Source organism: Carassius auratus, chromosome 6, assembly GCF_003368295.1.
Source record: "Carassius auratus strain Wakin chromosome 6, ASM336829v1, whole genome shotgun sequence".
Classification (NCBI taxonomy): domain Eukaryota; kingdom Metazoa; phylum Chordata; class Actinopteri; order Cypriniformes; family Cyprinidae; genus Carassius; species Carassius auratus.
The window spans coordinates 24,065,348-24,086,057 of record NC_039248.1 but is presented as its reverse complement, the minus strand read 5'-3'; the positions used below and the strand labels follow the sequence as shown (position 1 = coordinate 24,086,057).

Sequence of the window (20,710 nt, the reverse complement as noted above, 5' to 3'; positions counted from 1 at the left end):
AAAAAGTAAGCTATTTAAAATAATACAATTATGCATTAACACATTCTCATCCTTATATTTAAAAATAATAAAGCTATTCAAAAAGCACGTTTATAACTCTAGAATCCTAAATCTAAAAAATCATCAAAAAGTAAACAAAAACATAATTATAATGTAAAAATGAACAAGAAAATCCATTAATTGTATTTGCATCTAATTAAAAACAAAAATAATATAATAATACATTATTAATATTACACAAAATAATACAAATGTTTAAATAAATAAAATAAAATGCCAAAAATATACAAACATGCAGCTAAAACAAAAGTAATCATGCAAAATCATTACACTACGGTTTTTATTCCATGCTGAACCCGCATGTGTTGTCTTTTCAGTCACAGAATAACACGTCCCTTCACTAAATGCAGTGAAAGTAGATGTAAATATTACTTCAGTGATTTATCAAGACGAGCGAAGGATGCAGATCAATACAGGAACCACGTCTGTGTGTCACTGATAGTATTGAGCTGCTGTTATCACTCTACAGCACACACACACATCAGAACTCACACACACACACACACACACACACATCAGAACTCACACTGAATTCAGATCATTCAAAGTCATTTATTACATCATGAATACAAACCTGTTTACAAAAGCCATCGTCACATTTACAAGCGTTTAATGCAATATCTTTCACATTACAGGAGCTGCTCGCCGCAAACTTGACTTTCCTCCTCTGTATTCCTGTCTTGTTTTCCAGCTAAACATTCTCAAATCAAGAGGCATTTACTGGAGATGCGAAATGACATAAAACATAAGAAACTGATCTAAATGAAGTGAATTCATGATTAAAACAGCTGCAAACCCTAACCCTAACCTAATTCAAATGAATGTTTCTGACCCCATGTTATTAGCATAAACGCACTTAGAATCTTTTTGCATCTCTAGTAAATGCTTCTTGATTTTAAATTCAGCCGTACTGGAAAACAAGTCAAAAATCCTGAGGAAGAACATCATATTAGCAGTGCAGTAAAATACACAGATTATTAAAACACCATCGATTCAGAGATTGATCTAAAACACTGCTTATGTAATTTGCATTTATTTGTATGACAAACAAACAGTAAGATTGTTAAAGAGAGAGTGTGTGTGTTGATGGGAAGTGGCGCATGTGTTGGCCGCAGGCGTCAGCGTTGACCTACATCTGATTATTACTGCTGACAGAACATCCTTCTTCAGTCTTTGTCCCTGACCAACCGACTGTGACATCAGACACTGAAGAACACGCCAGCGTCACACAGCTCTGACCGTTCAGATGCGCTAAAGAGGAACTCCTCACACATATATCCAACAGGAAGGATCATCCTGGTAACCATGTCGAAAACATTATATACATTGTTCATGGAAGCTTTCAGCCAGACGTTCAAATATCGTTTTTTTAATGTAACTACTTTTTCAGAATGTTCAGGGAACAAAGTAACATTCCCATAATGTTTGCAAAATGATACATTGGAATGTTCTCTTACCATTCGCAAAACCACGAAAAATCTCTTTCTGTGTGTGTGTGTGTGTGTGTGTGTGTGTGTGTGTGTGTAGCAGGATGAGACTGACAGTGTGTGATGGATGTTATACACTATTACACAGCATGATCTGACTAACACTCACACGACTCTGACACGACTATATGAGCTGCTGGAATGATAAATGAGTGTGTGTGTGTGTGTGTGTGTGTGTGTGTGTGATGCACAATACTATCTGAATGTGTCTTAAACATTAAGTTAGAGTCAAAGAAATACAATCAGAGAGACAAACTCAGCTTGGAAGTGCTTCAATATAGTACAATAACATACTTAAAAGTAGTACTGAAGGTAATAACTGGATCAACAACAGAAGAGAGAGAGAGAGAGAGAGAGAGCGTGTTTATCTGAAGTGTCCAGTGACGCTCCAGACTCGCGCTGAGACTCACACCGAGTCGTGTGTTTAATACTGCGAGGCACCAGATCTGTGACAGCACAACACCTGACATTCATTCATCACATCTACAAACACAGCTGCTCTGCCGCTTAATAAATAATCCAACAATCTCCAGCGGCCCTTCAGCATCACACCAGCACAACACAACATCAACAGAGTCCAAACTCAGTGCAGAAGTCCAGCTTCATGACATCAGACAGATCTCAGTGTTCAGACCCTCTCCTCAGGGGTCAAAGGTCTCCTGTGGCGCTCTCGTGTGTCTCTACTGCCCTCTGCTGGACGATCTCCGTTTGATGATCCACTCACCGCCGGGGTTGTTGTTGTACAGGTCGAACAAATGAGTCTCTGGATCCAAACAGTGTTCACCTGAGCCAGGAAACAAGATTCAGGCATTCAGAATATCACATTCAACACATCTGATGCAGATTATAATCTGAACAAGTCGTAATGCTTTCTGGCTGATCGTGTAAACACGGAAGCTGTGGACATCAGTACAACAGAAACAGGAATTTATAAATCTAGAGAGTTCACATACATAATATTAATATCAATATTATAGTATTGTTTTGTTGTTGATAGTGTAAATGCAGTTCAATTTGGATATTGTTTCATGATCAGGTGAAAAAAAACAACTTATATATATATATATGTACAGAAAACATATCTTACCGATATTCCCGCCCACTTCATAGAGAGCACAGTCTGGGTAGCTTGTTGAACCATTTCTGTGTGACGGGGAAAATAATACATTTTAAATGATTTTTTAATTATAGGTATTTTATTAGTGTGTGTGTGTGTGTGTGTGTGTGTGTGTGTGTGTTTCTACCGTTTCAGGAGTCCCCTGCTGTTGTCAGAGGTGTGTAGTTCTTTATAAAACTGAGACATCAGATCTGAAGCACGAGAATTAATAGTGAGACGAAACTCCATCGAGAAACTCACGTCACCCAGCTGGATCTTTACAGTCCGACACTGCTGATCACACACACACACACACACGCGCATGAGAGAGAAGAAAATAAGTTATCAATAACTGACCATTAGACAAAAAAGTGTAGATCACACCACATTTCACCTCAAAATAAAAAGAAATGTAAAAAAATATATAAATTCTTATTGCATACTATGATTATAGATGTATATTCAATTTGAAAATATGATATTATAAGTAAACAAAGCGTATTTTTAGGAGAATGAGAATTTGCGAAGTAACTGCCATGAAAATAATGTTACAGTGTAAGTTTGTAACATTGCCTTTTTTTATTATTTAAACTAGAATGAAAATGTTTCAAATGTAGCAGTAAGTCTCCAGGTTCCTGTCCTCTGTAAGTGTCTGTCTCAGACTATGATTTTGTTTCTAGATTCATCAGAGATGTTACAGACATCATGGTCTCCGGTTGAGTATGACGTGTGTTCTATCAGGTCCTGTAAGCGTGTCTCGTGATCTCGAAAGCCTCTGAAGGGATCATCTCCTCATCCTCTCACGCTCACGATCTGTCGCTCGTCTCTTTCTCTCCTAATTCCATCTTCATTAGCATTTACTCTTTTAACAGACGCCTGACAGTGTTTCTGTGCACCTCAGTGTCTGTGCGCTAAACTCTGCTTCATTTATCACTGCTTTGACACAAATGCCTTCACTGACAATTCTTTTCTCACTTCGACACTAACGCCACCAAAGCTTTACGCACCACACAAGACAATTTACACGTTTACATGCTGTTTTCAAGAATAATTGTGTACTGTAATGTAAACATGGAGTATGTGAGTATCACTCTTGTTTGGTAAAGAAATTCCACAAAAGGATGTTATAAAAGAATGAGATGATTTTGGAAGTTTTAGTGGATTTTGAATCCGAGGTGAAAGATGTCTTTGAGAAAGTGGCTTGAGTACCTCTCCGGAGTTCTTGTCAGGTTTGTCTCTGCTGTCCGTGTGGATCTTCCTGAGCAGGTGCTTGATGCGTTTGTCGTAGAACTGATAGCGACGGCTGCTGTTCTCGTTCAGCTTCCTCACCTGACTCAACAGGAAGTTAGGAACCTGGGGCGTATTACACAAACATCCTTACTTTACAATCTTATCTTATCTGTTTGGTAACTTTGTTAATGTCAGTAAGGACCACATTTAGGACAAAAGCTATTACAGAACAGCGTTTGATAAGTTAGGAAACGTTCTGAAATACGTCAGCTCAAACTCTCTTGAACACTTCTCCAGATCTTTACCGTCCACAGCAGGTCCTGGTAGCGGATGAGGAGTCTCATGATGTCTGCCGCCCGCTCCGCCTGACCCTTCTCTGGACCGTCCACCGCTAGTTTACTGGGAACAGCTTTGTGCAGGAAGAGGTTTGGAGCCATGATGGTGGAGACGGCCCACAGGTTCATGCGGTTACGCCGCTCACATAACACCACCTTACTGAGGAACTCCAGCAGCGCCTGCAGAAACACAGTCACACTTCAAGACACTGGTTTCCATCCTGTGATGAATTAACTTGTGAATTTAACTTTTTCATTCATGAACACTGTTTTTTTTTCTTCTGTGCAACACAAAAGAGGATCTTTTGAGAAATGTCTCAGTGGAGGTCAATGGGATCCAGTGTTGTTTCAAAATATCTCCTTTCGTGTTCCACAGAAGAAGGAGGAAATGATGACAGGATGATGATTTCTGGCTGAACGATCTCTTGAAGTGAATTGGGCTGTGAAGAGCGTTTCATGTGACTTCTAACATTCATCAACAGCAGCACTTCAACACAGAGTTATATAAACGTCCGACTGAGCGGCGTTACGCTTGTGTGAAAGACCTACAGCTACACACACACACACACATACACACACTCACAGTCACACACACACTCACACACACAGCAAAGCAAATGTTCAGTGTGTTAATGTATTTCTCTTATGTAATACTGCTGATGAGTCACGTCTATGACACATGTTGTGTGTGTGTGTATGTGTGTGTGTGTGTATGTGTGTGTGTGTGTGTGTGTGTGTGTGTGTGGCATGTACCTTCAGTGTGTTTCTGTTGGGTTCTGGCAGCAGCAGCACAAGAAGATTCAACACGTGTAGCTTCTGCTTCAGGTCTGCAATATCTGTACAAAACAATTTAAACATGATTCTTGCTCAGAAAGACACAAAATACCAACATTATCATACAGTACCAAGATCATATACAGTGCTGGCCAAAACCATTAGAACACTAGTATTAAAAATGTCAGGTTTTTTTTATCTTTTACTGTAGCGTGTCAGTAGGAAATATCTGTTTACATTTACAAACATTCATTTGGCCATTAATTGTAGTAATGCAGTGAGAATCCTTCCTGTAAAGCTCCAGTGCTGTTACCTTACTCTTAATGTTAAGTGATATTTTGGTCTGGTGAAGCTACTGTGATGTAGATGCACACTATACGACATACAGTACAGGACCTCAGTGAGACCTGCGGCTGTGCGTCACACACCTCTGACGGCGCTGAAGCTGTTGAGGTGTTCGGCGGTCAGCAGCGGCGCGGGGAGTTCACGGATGAACTTCTTGAGCAGAGCGGCGGCGTCATTGGGACTGACCTCGTCCCAGCTGAACGAACCGCTGTAAAACGAGTTCTCCAGCTTCTGCAGCAGCACCTGTGACAAACACACAGCGACTGTGAGTCCAAACACACTCACACAGTGCTTCATTATGTGAGTGATGCATAAAAATACTGTGGTGGTACCATGGTACAGCGAGCAAGCATTCATACAGAACACGTTTTTCAATCCACAGCGCTACTTTACATTGTTTTTCTATGTAAACAAAGCCTGGGCAGACGTGTATTTTGTGGTGTCTCGTGCATAAAACAGTGTTCTAAAAATATAAAATCAATTCAGCTTTAAAAATGTCTTGAGACCTTGCATTTTCCCCCATCCCACTGCATGCGTCTATGGAAACCAGCCCTTGTGGTGTCAGATGGTACTTCAATGGATACCATGGTACTACCAGGGTACTGTTAGTACTTGTTTGATAATAATGTTTTGTTTTACTTTGATTCTGGGCTGAGACCCTGGAACCCGCAGAATCCCTTCAGAATCAAGACCCTTCTTCTCCAGAAACGACAGAAGCTGAAACGAAAAAATAAAAACAGTTTCATTTTGAGTTGATGAAACGGAAACCGCAGCATATCTTTTCTTCTGTATATTGACATACATAAAAAAACGGATTATCGAAAAAGAAAAAATGTAGGGCAGGGGTTGGTTCTGTGCATCAGTTGTTGATTGGATGCTGAAGTGTGGGCGTGGCTCTCAAAAAAGGAGGCGGATCTGAATGTGAGCTTGTAGGGGCGGAGTTTAAAAGCACCAAATGGTTGAAAAGTCCTTTTCACTGATAGAAGATCTAGTTATGATATTTTGGTTAAAAATGCGGTCAAAATGTATATAAAATAAAATTGAAACCTATGTATGGATGAATTGATTACAATTAAATCAAATAAATAAGGTAAAAGACATTGGTAACTCTTTACTGAAAGCCTTTATGTATAATGCATTATAAAGCTATTTGTTAATGTTGCTTTTAGTGCATTCTAATACATGAAGGTTGGTTTGTCATGTGATTTGATGCAAACTGTAACAATAACAATTTTATTTTATATTTCATGCCGAATTTCTAGTAGTAGTATAATAACAGGTTGGACATAATAAATTGGTGCAAAAGGAAATGATGTCATGACGTACTGTTTGGAGCAAGAGTGGGATCTGAGTGCTGGGTTTGATCTTCTGATCGCTCTCCACCAATGAGGCGAGAGGAACGCCGAACAAACAGCTCTCTGACAAACAGGAAGACATTCGACAGGATTCTGATTATTGGTCACACAGGTCCGAATGAGTGTGGTCATGTGACAGGAAACTCACCAGGGATTTTCCGTTTGCTGGTTTTGTGTCGTTTGACCTCGAGCCCCAGCAGGTCGCAGAGCGCTGTCATGTCAATCAGAGCCAGCTGACGAACCTTCTTCATGTCCTGCTGGGAAAGATCCAGCACCCGCGTCACTCCCAGCCGGCACTGTGGACAGATGACCCGCTACAGACGGAGAGAGAGAGAGAGAGAGAGAGACGGGAAGAAGAGGAGGTGAGACGACTGACACACTCCTCTCTGATTTTGTCTGATTTTAATATCATCATTATTTAGCCATTCTGAGATCTTGAGCATCAGCCATTAACTGCAGGGGACAGCCAGGCGGACAGTGAGTGTTGTTATGCGATTGTTATGGTATTTTTAGAGTGTTGCTATGGTGTGTAACTGTAGACAGGTGGACAGTGAGTGTTGTTATGCGGTTGTTATGTTGTTTTTAGTGTGTTGCTATGGTGTGTAACTGTAGACAGGTGGACAGTGAGCGTTGTTATGCGGTTGTAATGGTGTTTTTAGTGTGTTGCTATGGTGTGTAACTGTAGACAGGTGGACAGTGAGCGTTGTTATGCGGTTGTTATGTTGTTTTTAGAGTGTTGCTATGGTGTGTAACTGTAGACAGGCGGACAGTGAGCGTTGTTATGCGGTTGTTATGGTGTTTAGAGTGTTGCTATGGTGTTTAACTGTAGACAGGCGGACAGTGAGCGTTGTTATGCGGTTGTTTTGGTGTTTTTAGAGTGTTGCTATGGTGTGTAACTGTAGACAGGCGGACAGTGAGCGTTGTTATGGTGTTTTTAGTGTGTTGCTATGGTGTTTAAATGTAGACAGGTGGACAGTGAGTGTTGTTATGCGGTTGTTATGGTGTTTTTAATGTGTTGCTATGGTGTTTAACTGTAGACAGGTGGACAGAGAGTGTTGTTATGCGGTTGTTATGGTGTTTTTAGTGTGTTGCTATGGTGTGTAACTGTAGACAGGCGGACAGTGAGCGTTGTTATGGTGTTTTTAGTGTGTTGCTATGGTGTTTAACTGTAGACAGGTGGACAGTGAGTGTTGTTATGCGGTTGTTATGGTGTTTTTAGTGTGTTGCTATGGTGTGTAACTGTAGACAGGCGGACAGTGAGTGTTGTTATGGTGTTTTTAGTGTGTTGCTATGGTGTTTAACTGTAGACAGGTGGACAGTGAGTGCTGTTATGCGGTTGTTATGGTGTTTTTAGTGTGTTGCTATGGTGTGTAACTGTAGACAGGCGGACAGTGAGCGTTGTTATGGTGTTTTTAGTGTGTTGCTATGGTGTTTAACTGTAGACAGGTGGACAGTGAGTGTTGTTATGCGGTTGTTATGGTGTTTTTAGTGTGTTGCTATGGTGTGTAACTGTAGACAGGCGGACAGTGAGCGTTGTTATGGTGTTTTTAGTGTGTTGCTATGGTGTTTAACTGTAGACAGGTGGACAGTGAGTGTTGTTATGCGGTTGTTATGGTGTTTTTAGTGTGTTGCTATGGTGTTTAACTGTAGACAGGCGGACAGTGAGTGTTGTTATGCGGTTGTTATGGTGTTTTTAGTGTGTTGCTATGGTGTTTAACTGTAGACAGGTGGACAGTGAGTGTTGTTATGCGGTTGTAATGGTGTTTTTAGTGTGTTGCTATGGTGTTTAACTGTAGACAGGTGGACAGTGAGTGTTGTTATGTGGTTGTTATGGTGTTTTTAGTGTGTTGCTATGGTGTTTAACTGTAGACAGGCGGACAGTGAGTGTTGTTATGCGGTTGTTATGGTGTTTTTAGTGTGTTGCTATGGTGTTTAACTCTAGACAGGCAGACAGTGAGTGTTGTTATGTGGTTGTTATGGTGTTTTTAGTGTGTTGCTATGGTGTGTAACTGTAGACAGGTGGACAGTGAGCGTTGTTATGCGGTTGTTTTGGTGTTTTTAGAGTGTTTCTATGGTGTGTAACTGTAGACAGGCGGACAGTGAGTGTTGTTATGCGGTTGTTATGGTGTTTTTAATGTGTTGCTATGGTGTTTAACTGTAGACAGGCGGACAGTGAGCGTTGTTATGGTGTTTTTAGTGTGTTGCTATGGTGTTTAACTGTAGACAGGTGGACAGTGAGCGTTGTTATGCGGTTGTTATGGTGTTTTTAATGTGTTGCTATGGTGTTTAACTGTAGACAGGTGGACAGTGACTGTTGTTATGCGGTTGTTATGGTGTTTTTAGTGTGTTGCTATGGTGTGTAACTGTAGACAGGCAGACAGTGAGTGTTGTTATGGTGTTTTTAGTGTGTTGCTATGGTGTTTAACTGTAGACAGGTGGACAGTGAGTGTTGTTATGCGGTTGTTATGGTGTTTTTAGTGTGTTGCTATGGTGTGTAACTGTAGACAGGTGGACAGTGAGCGTTGTTATGCGGTTGTTTTGGTGTTTTTAGAGTGTTTCTATGGTGTGTAACTGTAGACAGGCGGACAGTGAGTGTTGTTATGCGGTTGTTATGGTGTTTTTAATGTGTTGCTATGGTGTTTAACTGTAGACAGGCGGACAGTGAGCGTTGTTATGGTGTTTTTAGTGTGTTGCTATGGTGTTTAACTGTAGACAGGTGGACAGTGAGCGTTGTTATGCGGTTGTTATGGTGTTTTTAATGTGTTGCTATGGTGTTTAACTGTAGACAGGTGGACAGTGAGTGTTGTTATGCGGTTGTTATGGTGTTTTTAGTGTGTTGCTATGGTGTGTAACTGTAGACAGGCAGACAGTGAGTGTTGTTATGGTGTTTTTAGTGTGTTGCTATGGTGTTTAACTGTAGACAGGTGGACAGTGAGTGTTGTTATGGTGTTTTTAGTGTGTTGCTATGGTGTTTAACTGTAGACAGGTGGACAGTGAGTGTTGTTATGGTGTTTTTAGAGTGTTGCTCTGGTGTGTAACAGCGCATCTCACCGGCAGAGCTCCGTCGTCTCTCCTGCACTGGCTGCTGTTGTTCTGTGGTAGTTTGGCTTGTTTCAGTAAGATGGCTGCTTGTTCACAATATGCCACATCTGTGATAAAGATCTCATCCATCTGTAGCCCTTGAGTTTCCTGACCGCTGACAGCTACACACACACACACACACACAAACGTGCTGTTAAAGGCTGTTTCCATTGACAGTGGGAAGCATTCACTATCTGATCCATTTGAATATGATTTCCATGTGAAAAGGCAGGAAATTGCATCTTGTGTTCAAAGGGCACGTGCTGCATTCACAATCGCTGAGTTCATGTATAATCACTGCTCATCTCTCCGAATCTGAAGCATGTGAATGTTATTAAACACACATATGCTCTTATATTAATAGATGTGACAGGTGAAGATCTGCCGCTGATAATATCACTGAATAATAAACAGAATAATGAACCGTTAGGATCACGACACATTTTAGATGTCTCCCTAATCAAACACACCTGATTTAACTCATCTGCAAGTAAAGTATGTATCAGATAAGAGAGATATCAAAATGTGTATTGTTGGGTGTTGTCCAGGACCAGGATTGGGAACCACTGCTGTAGTGTTTCATGCCAACATTACACCTTACATTGGGTTTCCTTCTAACGAGATCCTCAAAAATCATCAAATTGTCTCTGCACAACAGCTGGAGTGTTGTGGGTTCTTGTTATCACATTAGATAATCTTAATAGCTTTTCAGCCAATGGAAATGTGTGTTTGTACCTGATCGTTGTGTCTTTGTCACACTCTCCATGTTTCTGTGTGTGTCAGGTTCACTGTTGTGTGTCTCAGGAACTGCTGACTGAATAGAAAACAATTGTTTAGACACACACACACACACACACATACAGGAGAGATGTGATGTGATCAACAGAACTCAAGGCTTTATTCAGATGCGCTGATATGATCTGACATGACGTGAGTGTGTATTGTGTGCTGTGGAGCACGAGCACATACAGGCCTTTACAAATGCCACGACTGACTGTTCCTCCTACACCCAGAAACACTCAAACAATGTACTTTCTTTTAGTTGATCAGCAAATCTGACACGTGTCAGCTGTGCATTTCATTATTAAAGAGGTCAGATCATAGTTTTATTATTTATTAAAATTCTGAAAACAGTGACAAGTCAAACAGAAGAAAACGTGGGATGTGCATTATGCAGGTTCAGTGTAATGAAAATACACGGCTCCAAAACCTAATTTTATTGATGTGAAAATGTGTTAAAATAAAATGAAGACAACATTGGAAAAACAGATTCCTTATGACATACAAATAAATATGATATTAGTCCAGTTCAAATACAAATGCAACTTGAAAGTCACAGCTGTTATAAAGGCTCAAATGATGCAAAACAGAATGGTGGATTTTTTTGCATTGAAAAACACAACATTTGATCAGTGGGACTGGGACAAAGAGCCTCATTTGTGAATGCTGTGTCATGTGCAAAACGCTGCAAGACATACGTCTCAAGCACAATGGTCACCAACATCTGTCTAAAAACATAAAATAATGCCCTCAGTGTGTTAGTGGATCCAAAATCAAGTATCATCATGAACAGGTGTGCTGTTACCTGAGCAATGGGGGAAGCGAAGACGTCTCTGACGTGTCGCGCTGGTGTTTTATTCCTCTTGCGCAGCGAGCAGGTGTACGAGTCGATGCGTCTCTGAACCGCCGCTGCTTGAGTCTTCGTGAGAGTCGACAACAGAACGGCTTTATCCACGTCCTCTTCTTCACCTGTTACCAGAGACAAACCAGCATCCTGCAGCCAGAGCTCCTCCTGCTCGCCGTCTGAGGACCAGAACTTCATATGAATGATTTATTTAAAGATACAGATATATATCAAATCCATATTTTCTGTAAATGTGGTTGCTATGACATTTCACACTTCTCAATATCACAGCAGTTCTAGGGTTAATAAGGTATTTTTCACGCTTTTAAAAACATGAATAAATCGAATCAAGTCCTGCGTTACATGATTTTACTGAATCCAAATGGAAACTGTATTTGATTACTTGCACAGGCCTGGTCTCGGCCTCACCTTCAGACTGTCGGGAATCTCGTCTGCTGCTGTCCGGCTCCGAGTCGCTCCGGATGGTCTCCACTTCGCTCCAGAAGGACTCCAGGCACAACCTGTCGGGCTGCTGCGGGGTCGGGAGGTCAGGTGAGTCCGCCCAGGACTCAACATTCATCGCGGTGAGGCTGCAGTCCCTGAAACACAGCAAGAGGAAGAGGATGATGGTGATGGGGACAGAAGCATGAGTCTGGAGGTTCATACTGGACAACGGTTAAGCATCAGAGGCCAAACTGATCAGATTTTGGCCATCGGATTGGATCAAATCCTGAAAATGGGTTGTTCAAAAGAAAAAAGGATACTGAATTCAGATTAAGGTCCTTGCACACTAAGTCTAAGTGCATTTTTCTTTTGTTGCTGTTCATTTTTTTTTCCTATCAAAATGCATGCTACAGATAGGAACACAGAAAATCTAACATGATCAGATTTTTTTTTTATGACGGACAAAAGTTTCAGAGGCAGTGTGTAAACGTCATTGATCCAATGCGAGGTTAACGTGCGACAATTTCGAAACCTTTTGATCAAAAAATCCAATCTTGGTTTTAATCAGCATTGAATCCTCAGTTAGTTTTGTTCAAAACGTTTTAGTAAGATTGGGATACTTTTGATAAGAAAAAAGCAGAACTATTTTGATCACAGCAGAAGGGTGGATTTCAGAAACAAAAATGTAATAAAACTCCAAAAGGGTCCAAAAAAACCGCATTTGTAAGATGTAATATATCCCCAAATCCACAAACAGCTGTCAATATCAAACCAAAATATTCTATTTAATTTAAAATTGTTGTTTTATTAATCACTGATTGTAAACTACATGAGCACAATCATCAGATATAGAGCAGTCAGAAGTAGTTATTTGTGTAAATGCAATGCAAAACTAGAATCATAAACACTCGGCACTAATCCAGATTTGGAAATCTGAAAAAGTGTGTATCTGGATCAGGGTGATCCAATCCAATTTTGCTTTGAAAAACCAGCAATCACAACCAATCACAAAACATCCTGATCCAGATGAAAGTTTCTGAACGACAAATAAAACTCAAACTTCTTCCTGTTCCAGTTAACTGGCCAAACAAACCGACATTCATTTCTTTGAGGATCTAATGAGTTTCTGATGACAGCTAGTAAGTGGACATCAGCGAGAGGCGGCTGGTAAAACTGGTTTCTGTCGACTCCAGCAGTCTTGTTTTCCAGAACTAACATCTAAACATTCTTAAATCAAATGACAGAAGATAACGAAGTGTTTCTGAGAAATGTATCAGAATGAGGCGGTTTAGTCCGGACTCTACCTGGTAATCATCCGAGTTCTGGTTTGGGTTTGTGTGGTTGAGTGTTCCTCGTGCGGATGGTGAAGGAAGCGTCTCGCTCGACACAGATTCCTGCGCAGGACGGGTTTGGATCGAACCAAACGTGGTTTCATGTCCATACAGTACATTCTCACTTACAGTCCTGCCAGATGAATAATAATACTCCTCTTCTGTTGGAATATCAACATTATTCCTTTAGCTCGTCACATCTCTTCAACTAATTCTCCAACAGATTTTCTTTTCTGAAAGTGTAGAAATGTCCATCAAACAGAAGATGCACAGATTGATGTGTTTTCAGATCACTTCTTCTCATCTGTTGCGCACTGCTCTGCTGTAGTACTTGTTTCTGAGTGAACATGTGTGTGTGTGTGTGTGTGTGTGTGTGTGTGCGCCTCAGGGATAAACCAGCAAAACCACATCACTCACACCTGAGCGTGCATTTCTAGGGCACACCCTGCTGCTCATTAACACACACTACATGCCATTCATAACCCGACATATACACAGAACCATAAATAGATGAGATAAAAAAACCTGTAACCTACATGTGACTCGTCAAAACACAGGTGTAAGAGTGATAGCTCACCCAAAAATGAAAAATCTGAAAATTCTACGAGAATAAAAGAAAAACAACTATTCTAGAAGAATCTAAGGATTTAAATGCATGTAAATCTGCAAATGATGTAGAAGTGTTAAACAGAGCTGAGAACACTAAACTTATAAGCAGAAAACCATAATTATATCAGCCAAAATATATCATAAAGTGACAGAAAGAGCAGGATGTGTAGACCTTTCTGAGTGAAACCTTCTGTGGCTCTTTCTGCAGATGAGTGACATACTGAACTCTCTGATGTACAATCACAAACTGTATTCATGAACTGCTATCTGTGCATTAGTGGTGAGCTGATACAAACTGAGTGATGCAATGTGTACAATGAAAGAAAAAACAGTCCAGGGCCAAAAAATACACCAGAGTCATGGGTTGGATTCCCAGAGAAAGCAGGATCTGATCAAATGTGCATTTTGAAATGCAACGTATCGACTCCGGATAAAAACATCAGCATAAATGTAAATGTCCATCACAAATGTGTTTAGAGTTCAATCACTGACATCTGATCTCCTCTCTTCTCTTTTTACACTGACAGTATTTACAGATGTACTCAGATCTCATGAAGTTCTGCTCGTGGTCATCATAGCTAGCATCTTCCTCATATTTGTGTCTGTAGACGCAGGTCCGTCGTCGCTCATTAAATCTGTCAATAAAGCGCTTAAAGAATCTCCTGGCTAACGCTAACAGGAAGCTGAATGACGCAGATACACATTTCATTGTTCTGTTCAACCTCAGCTGCTAGTTCTCTCTCCACAGTAATTAAATGTGTGTTAAAACTAGAGAAATGCTCCACACACACACACACGAGACACTGAACACACACACACAACACAGTCGGAGTAATCTGGATCAAGCTCTGCTCTTCTGCTGATGGAATGAAGACTTTCAGGATTGTTTTCTGCTCCAGGCTCTGATGCCGGAAGAACGGTCAGCTTATTTTTAAACCTGAATTCCCCTCCACACGTTGAGATTCATTGTTGTTCATTCTACACGCCACAATAAGCTGACTTTTACAGAGCGAGAGAACAAAAGCACAGAAGAACACTAAAGGTTACACTGCTATTATAGACTAACTACAGCTCCAACACAACCTGATCTAAATCATTTATATAGCTACTTCATTCATTATAGACATTATGTTCTTAATGATATGTATTTTTAGAATAACATCACAAAAAAAATACCTTCTGGACTACAGTCACGACATTGTGACTGATGCATTTACACTAAACACAGAAGACTAGGAAGATCCCAGTGACATTGCATGGCTTTGCACAGAGCTGGTTTTGATTATCTTAAAATATTAAGATGTTTTCAAATAAAATGTTATTATTGCAACATGAGAAAACCAGCAAAATAGCTCTGTAACAAAACCACATTGTTGTGATTTGGAAAAGCTGCACTATTTGGAAATATCTGAGCATCTAAAACGTCTGCACTAGAGTCACGCGAGTGAGAAAGTTAGCAGCATCGTTAGCTTTAGTTCCTCCTCGGTCTCGACAGACAGATCGCCTCTAATCTGCTTCACACTCACTGACAGTCTCTTGCTTTCAGTCCTAATCCAGATTGCACTCGGAAAGCTTCTTATACTTTGCAGAGTTCAACAGTTAAGTAATGTGAAGAGCCAACCAGGTTCACAAGTATTCTTACATCATTTCTGTAGCATTAAACTTGTTTCCAAAGCTTCGTTCTGACTCTCATTTCATTAGTAACAGTGTGATAATCACGTTAACTAGTAGACTGGTGTTTAGTTAGGGCTGGGTGATTTTTTCAGATTTTATTGATTCATTTGAATGTAATGTTTTGCCATGATTGAATTCATTGAAGAGTTTTTAATAAAAATATTAGCAAACATTAAAATTAGACACACTGTCAATACACCAATGATGATAATTGAGAGAAAATTATTATGTTTAATATTGCATACTTGCATGACATTTTTACAAAGCATATCAATGAAATACTGTATTTAGCATTTTTCTTACTTTACATTACTTCTGGACATAACATGTTTATTTGCCTTCACATTACATGCATCTTTTCAGTAAAGATATATAACAAGTGTTTTAAATTTACATCCAAGGGCAGCACTTAGTACAGAACTTTCTTTAACCAGATGCTTAATAAAGAATCATATTGTAGTCATGTAAAATTGTAGTGTGTGACCAGTCATAAGTATCTGTATATTTGTAGCAATGGACATCAATACATTGTATGGGTCATAATTACTGATTTTTCTTTAATATGAAAAAAACTGGTCTTGTTAAATTATATAGTTTAGTATCATCAGCATAACAATTGAAACTAATCCCATATTTTCTAATAATATTACCAACATTTATATTGAAAATAGCAGAGAGCCTAGGACAGATCCTTGTGGCACTCCATATTTAACTGGACTTGATTGAGATGATTCCCTGTTTAAATAGATAAAATGATAGCAATTGGAAAAGTATGATCTAAACCATCTGAAAGCCTGCCCTTATACACATAATACACATCAATGGAAAGCTTATTTATTCAGCTTTCAAATGATGCATGAATCTCAATTTAAAGAAATGACCCTTACGGCTGGTTTTGTTGTCCAGGTTCACAACTGGTCAAATGATTTAGTTTTTTGCTGCATTGCCCAGTCCGTGCTCTCCATTGCTCATACCTGACAGGAGTGTGTCCAGCCATTTTGCCCAGCAGCCGTGACTGACCCGTGCTTCTTCCCCATGGCATCCTTCTCTGGTTCTTGGTGCCGCTGGTCCCGCGGAGGGCAGGAATCAGAAGCGGACTGTGTCGAGCGCCTGTGAGCTCCTCGGCGTGTAAACACATCAGAGCCAGAACGCTCCGCACAGGAACATCAGCGCAGCCCAGCATCCTGCCACAGGAAGAGCGGACCAATGCCACAACACGGGAAGCAGAAGACGAGATGTGGGGGAATATCTCGCTTTTTAAATAGATTGACTTTCCAAACTTTCCTCAAGATAAAACTGCCATTCCAGCATACCGCCTGGTTTAGGCAATCAAAACTAGCTGTTTCCAGCCTGGAACAATACTTTCTGAATCAAACTAAACAGAAAAATCTCCGAAATCAACTACGTTGCTGCTCCATGGATTTTCACCCGCTCAAATGAGCTCAGGATCATCATCTGATCGCTTGGATTTGCACAATCTTCAGGAAAACGGAGCTCTTTGTTTGAAGAAATAGTTTGCAGGGATTAATAGACTTGTGACACACTTCTACATCAACTAATCAGACGAACCATTTCTTCACTGTGTGACAAAATAGCATACGTAACAGCCCAACAGCATTAGAAATCCTGCGTTTCCCACTGGGAAATATTCTGGTAGCTTCTGTTGCTTGTCTCTCAAACGCAATCATTCTGATGAAGAGCTGAGCGTAGCATGAAAACACACTGATGAGACTCAAACACCACAGTTCAAACGTTTGGGTCATCAAGTTAAATACTTCTATTCATCATTCATTTGATCAAGAGTGACAGCAAAGACATTTATAATGTTCTACATGATTTATATTTCAAATAAACACTGTTCTTTTAAACTTTCTATTCATCTGTGAATAGATGAATTTCATTTAAAAATCGTACCAAACTTTTGAATGGCATCGTATGTAAATATTTTCTGAACAATGCTACTCTTTAATACTTTAATTTTATTTTCCCTTTTCTGTGCTGCAAATAGTTTCCATTCATTTTCAAACTATTCGAATCATGTTGTACATGATCTGAATTTCTAGTATTTACCACAATCATTTAAAAACATCTGTGACGTCTTGATGTGGAATTTAAGTGCTGAAAACACAGTAAACTGCTTCGAGTAAGTGTGTCAAAATCAAGACACTTTTAAAACCGAATAAAACCTCCGGGTCTTCAGAGATGACATAACTGAATTCAATGATGAACTGCCTTTAACTATCATTTTGCATTATTGAGACACTGTTTTCCTAATGAATGTTGTTCAGTGCTTTGGCGCAATGTATTTTGTTTAAAGCACTATATAAATAAAGGTGATTGATTGATTGATTGATATATTGACTGTACGCAGTTAACCAGACTTCCACCTGTGCAGTCTCTTTCCCTAATGTCTGAGTTTGTTAAGGTGAGCGAGCGTCTCATCCGTCTTACAGCAACGAAGATTGGCCAGAGTCTGAAGCCAATTATCAGCGTGGCACGTGAGACACACACACACACACACACACACACATAGACTGACATTGTGCTGATCTTCTGTTTGGCACTTTCTCCAGATTCAGACTCTCTTGTGAAAGCCGCTTCAGAGTGACTGACGTCTGCTGTAACGGACAAAAAACAGCCCACAGATGGCAAAGAACTGACTAAACTTCTTTACTGCAGCTAGTTAGTGACTCATTGGCAGCTCTACACTAAATCTGAGAGGAAAACATGAGAGATGGACGCAAATGCTGCCAAATGTGTCAAGCATTCCACTCGCATTAGTTGCTGAAAGTATTCATCAGATATTTAACAATTCAACAGATGAGCAAAGATATGAATGAGTATAGAAGTTTTTGAATGAAGGAAATCCTGTAGGTGCATCATCATTTAAAAACTTGCATTCAAAAAAACAAAACAAAAAAACAGTATTATAGAAGCAAACATACACTTTATGATATTCTTGATCTTTAAAGTCTTTGTTCTGTAATAAGAGTCAAATATTCTGGATGTGTGGAGCAGATTCATCTGCAGTGCTTTACTAATCAGGGCTTTATCTGTGTTATTATCAAACTGGATCTGTAGTGCATCAAGTATGTAGATGTATGTGTGTTCATGTCTTGCTGACTTGCGTCAGATCAAGGCTGCATCTCATTGCTAGTTTTACTTAATCTTAGTGTTGCGTTCGACACCATAGATCATGACATACTCATAGATCGATTACAAAACTATACAGGTATTCAAGGGCAGGCTCTAAGATGGTTTAGATCCTACCTGTCCAATCATTACCATTTTGTTTATTTAAATGGGGAGTCATCTCAATTATCACCAGTAATACATGGAGTGCCACAAGGATCTGTCCTAGGCCCTCTGCTATTTTCAATTTACATGGTACCCCTTGGTAAAATTATTAGAAAATATGAGATTATACGGGAACTATATATTTCAACAAGACCAGATGAAACTTCTACATTATCTGCGCTAACAGAGTGTCTTAAAAATGTAAAAGACTGGATGACCTCATAATTCCTATTAAATTAAAACAGTACACAGAATCTCGTAGAATACAGTTTGCAACTAGACGGATGTACTGTTACTTCCTCTACAGTCAGAAATCTGGGTGTTATATTAGACAGCAACTTGTCTTTTGAAAATCATATTTCCCATGTTACAATAACTGCATTCTTCCATCTTAGAAACATTGCCAAGCTACGAAACATGTTATCTGTTTCTGATGCAGAAAAGCTAGTTCATGCATTCATGACCTCTAGACTGGACTATTGTAATGCACTTCTAGGTGGTTGTCCTGCTTCGTCAATAAACAAGCTACAGGTCGTCCAAAATACAGCAGCTAGAGTCCTTACCAGGTCAAGAAAATATGATCATATTACCCCAATTTTACAGTCTCTGCACTGGCTACCTATTAAGTTCCGTATCAGTTACAAATTATCATTACTTACCTATAAGGCCCTAAATGGTTTAGCTCCTGCGTACCTAACTAGCCTTCTACCACGCTACAACCCATCACGCTCCCTAAGGTCACAAAACACTGGACTTTTGGGAGTTCCTAGGATAGCAAAGTCCACTAAAGGAGGTAGAGCTTTTTCAGATTTGGCTCCCAAACTCTGGAATAGCCTTCCTGATAATGTTCAGGGTTCAGACACACTCTCTCTGTTTAAATCTAGATTAAAAACGCCAAGCATTCCAAGAATGCATCTCATAATCTTGTACTGCAGTTATATCTGATCAAATGCACATTAAAATTCTTTTGCTTGCTTGAAAACATAATTTTTTGCTCAGTTAGAACAACAGCTACACTCATTTTTCTCTATGTCCTTCTCTGTTTGTAACTAGGATTTACACACGCTTCAGTCTGGATCCAGAACATCTGAGAAGAGATGATGCTGACCCTCAGACAACATACAAACACAAACGGCAGCGGTCACTGTTCCCTGACCAGCAGGATAATGCGGGATGATCCGGAGGCATCTGGACAAACACTTCAATTCTATCCTTTCATACCTCATTCTACACTTACACTATTCTGATAAAGTCAGCATGTGAGAAGTAGATTTCTGTAATTGTTCTCAGTCCAGCGGGGTCTTCATGTTCTACAGCGGTCAGTGGGCTCTATAAGGTCAGATAAACCGTCCACACAATCAGAACATCAACAGTCACCAGAATCCATCTGCCAATGATGAATCCCAAACAGATACCCTACCTATAGATATCATGAAATGAAAAAGAAAGTCTTTCCAGCATCTGTCAGATTCGATACACACTGATACATTTGTGTCACAAATGAAAGCCAGTGATACATTTGTGTCTGTTTCTTCAAAGGGATTGTAGGAGAAAGAAATCAAACAGAAAGACACCAGATCTAGCGAGGTGTGTGTGAGAGAAGCCCCTGAGCAGCAGACAGACTCGCATGCATCGCTGCATCATGCAGATTTTCACGGGGATTGTCTGCAGGCGAACAAAGACAATGCTGTATCGATACAGCGCGCTGCATAGCAACAGGTCTCCTGCCCATAGCAACCGCCACCGCCAGCGCTACTATTACAAATACATGAGATTTCGAAGCAGAAACAGTGAGTGTGATCTGACCTGTGAGTCGAGTCCCGTGTCGCTCTGATGCGTTATGACCGTTAATATCGCTGCTGATGTCGAGGACACACAGAAGCAGGATCCGCTATTGTGTGACAGACAGATGGTGCTGAGGCCCTCACCGCCGCGTGACGTCACGGCCTGCGTGCGCGTGCGTGTGTG

General features: G+C 40.2%; 1 protein-coding gene across 4 annotated transcripts; it reads right to left on the bottom strand.

The window, feature by feature from the left end:
* Positions 1–592: 592 nt before the first annotated feature.
* arhgap40 (Rho GTPase activating protein 40) lies at positions 593–20,710 on the bottom strand. Of its 4 annotated transcripts, none has more exons than XM_026265800.1 (15): positions 20,549–20,710; positions 11,817–11,986; positions 11,349–11,566; positions 10,499–10,577; positions 9,734–9,885; positions 6,831–6,996; positions 6,654–6,745; positions 5,967–6,044; positions 5,411–5,570; positions 4,962–5,044; positions 4,179–4,388; positions 3,853–3,996; positions 2,792–2,937; positions 2,635–2,690; positions 593–2,331 (listed from the first exon to the last, which is right to left on the bottom strand). In XM_026265800.1, the coding sequence occupies exons 2-15, from the start codon at positions 11,965–11,967 to the stop codon at positions 2,228–2,230; spliced, it is 1,839 nt and encodes a 612-aa protein (XP_026121585.1). In that variant the 5' UTR covers positions 11,968–11,986; positions 20,549–20,710; the 3' UTR covers positions 593–2,227. The 4 variants fall into 4 exon arrangements, with proteins under 4 accessions (XP_026121585.1, XP_026121578.1, XP_026121580.1 ...); XM_026265793.1 differs by lacking the exon at positions 20,549–20,710 and adding an exon at positions 16,420–17,132; XM_026265795.1 differs by lacking the exon at positions 20,549–20,710 and adding an exon at positions 16,420–17,127 and having other exon boundaries at positions 2,792–2,934.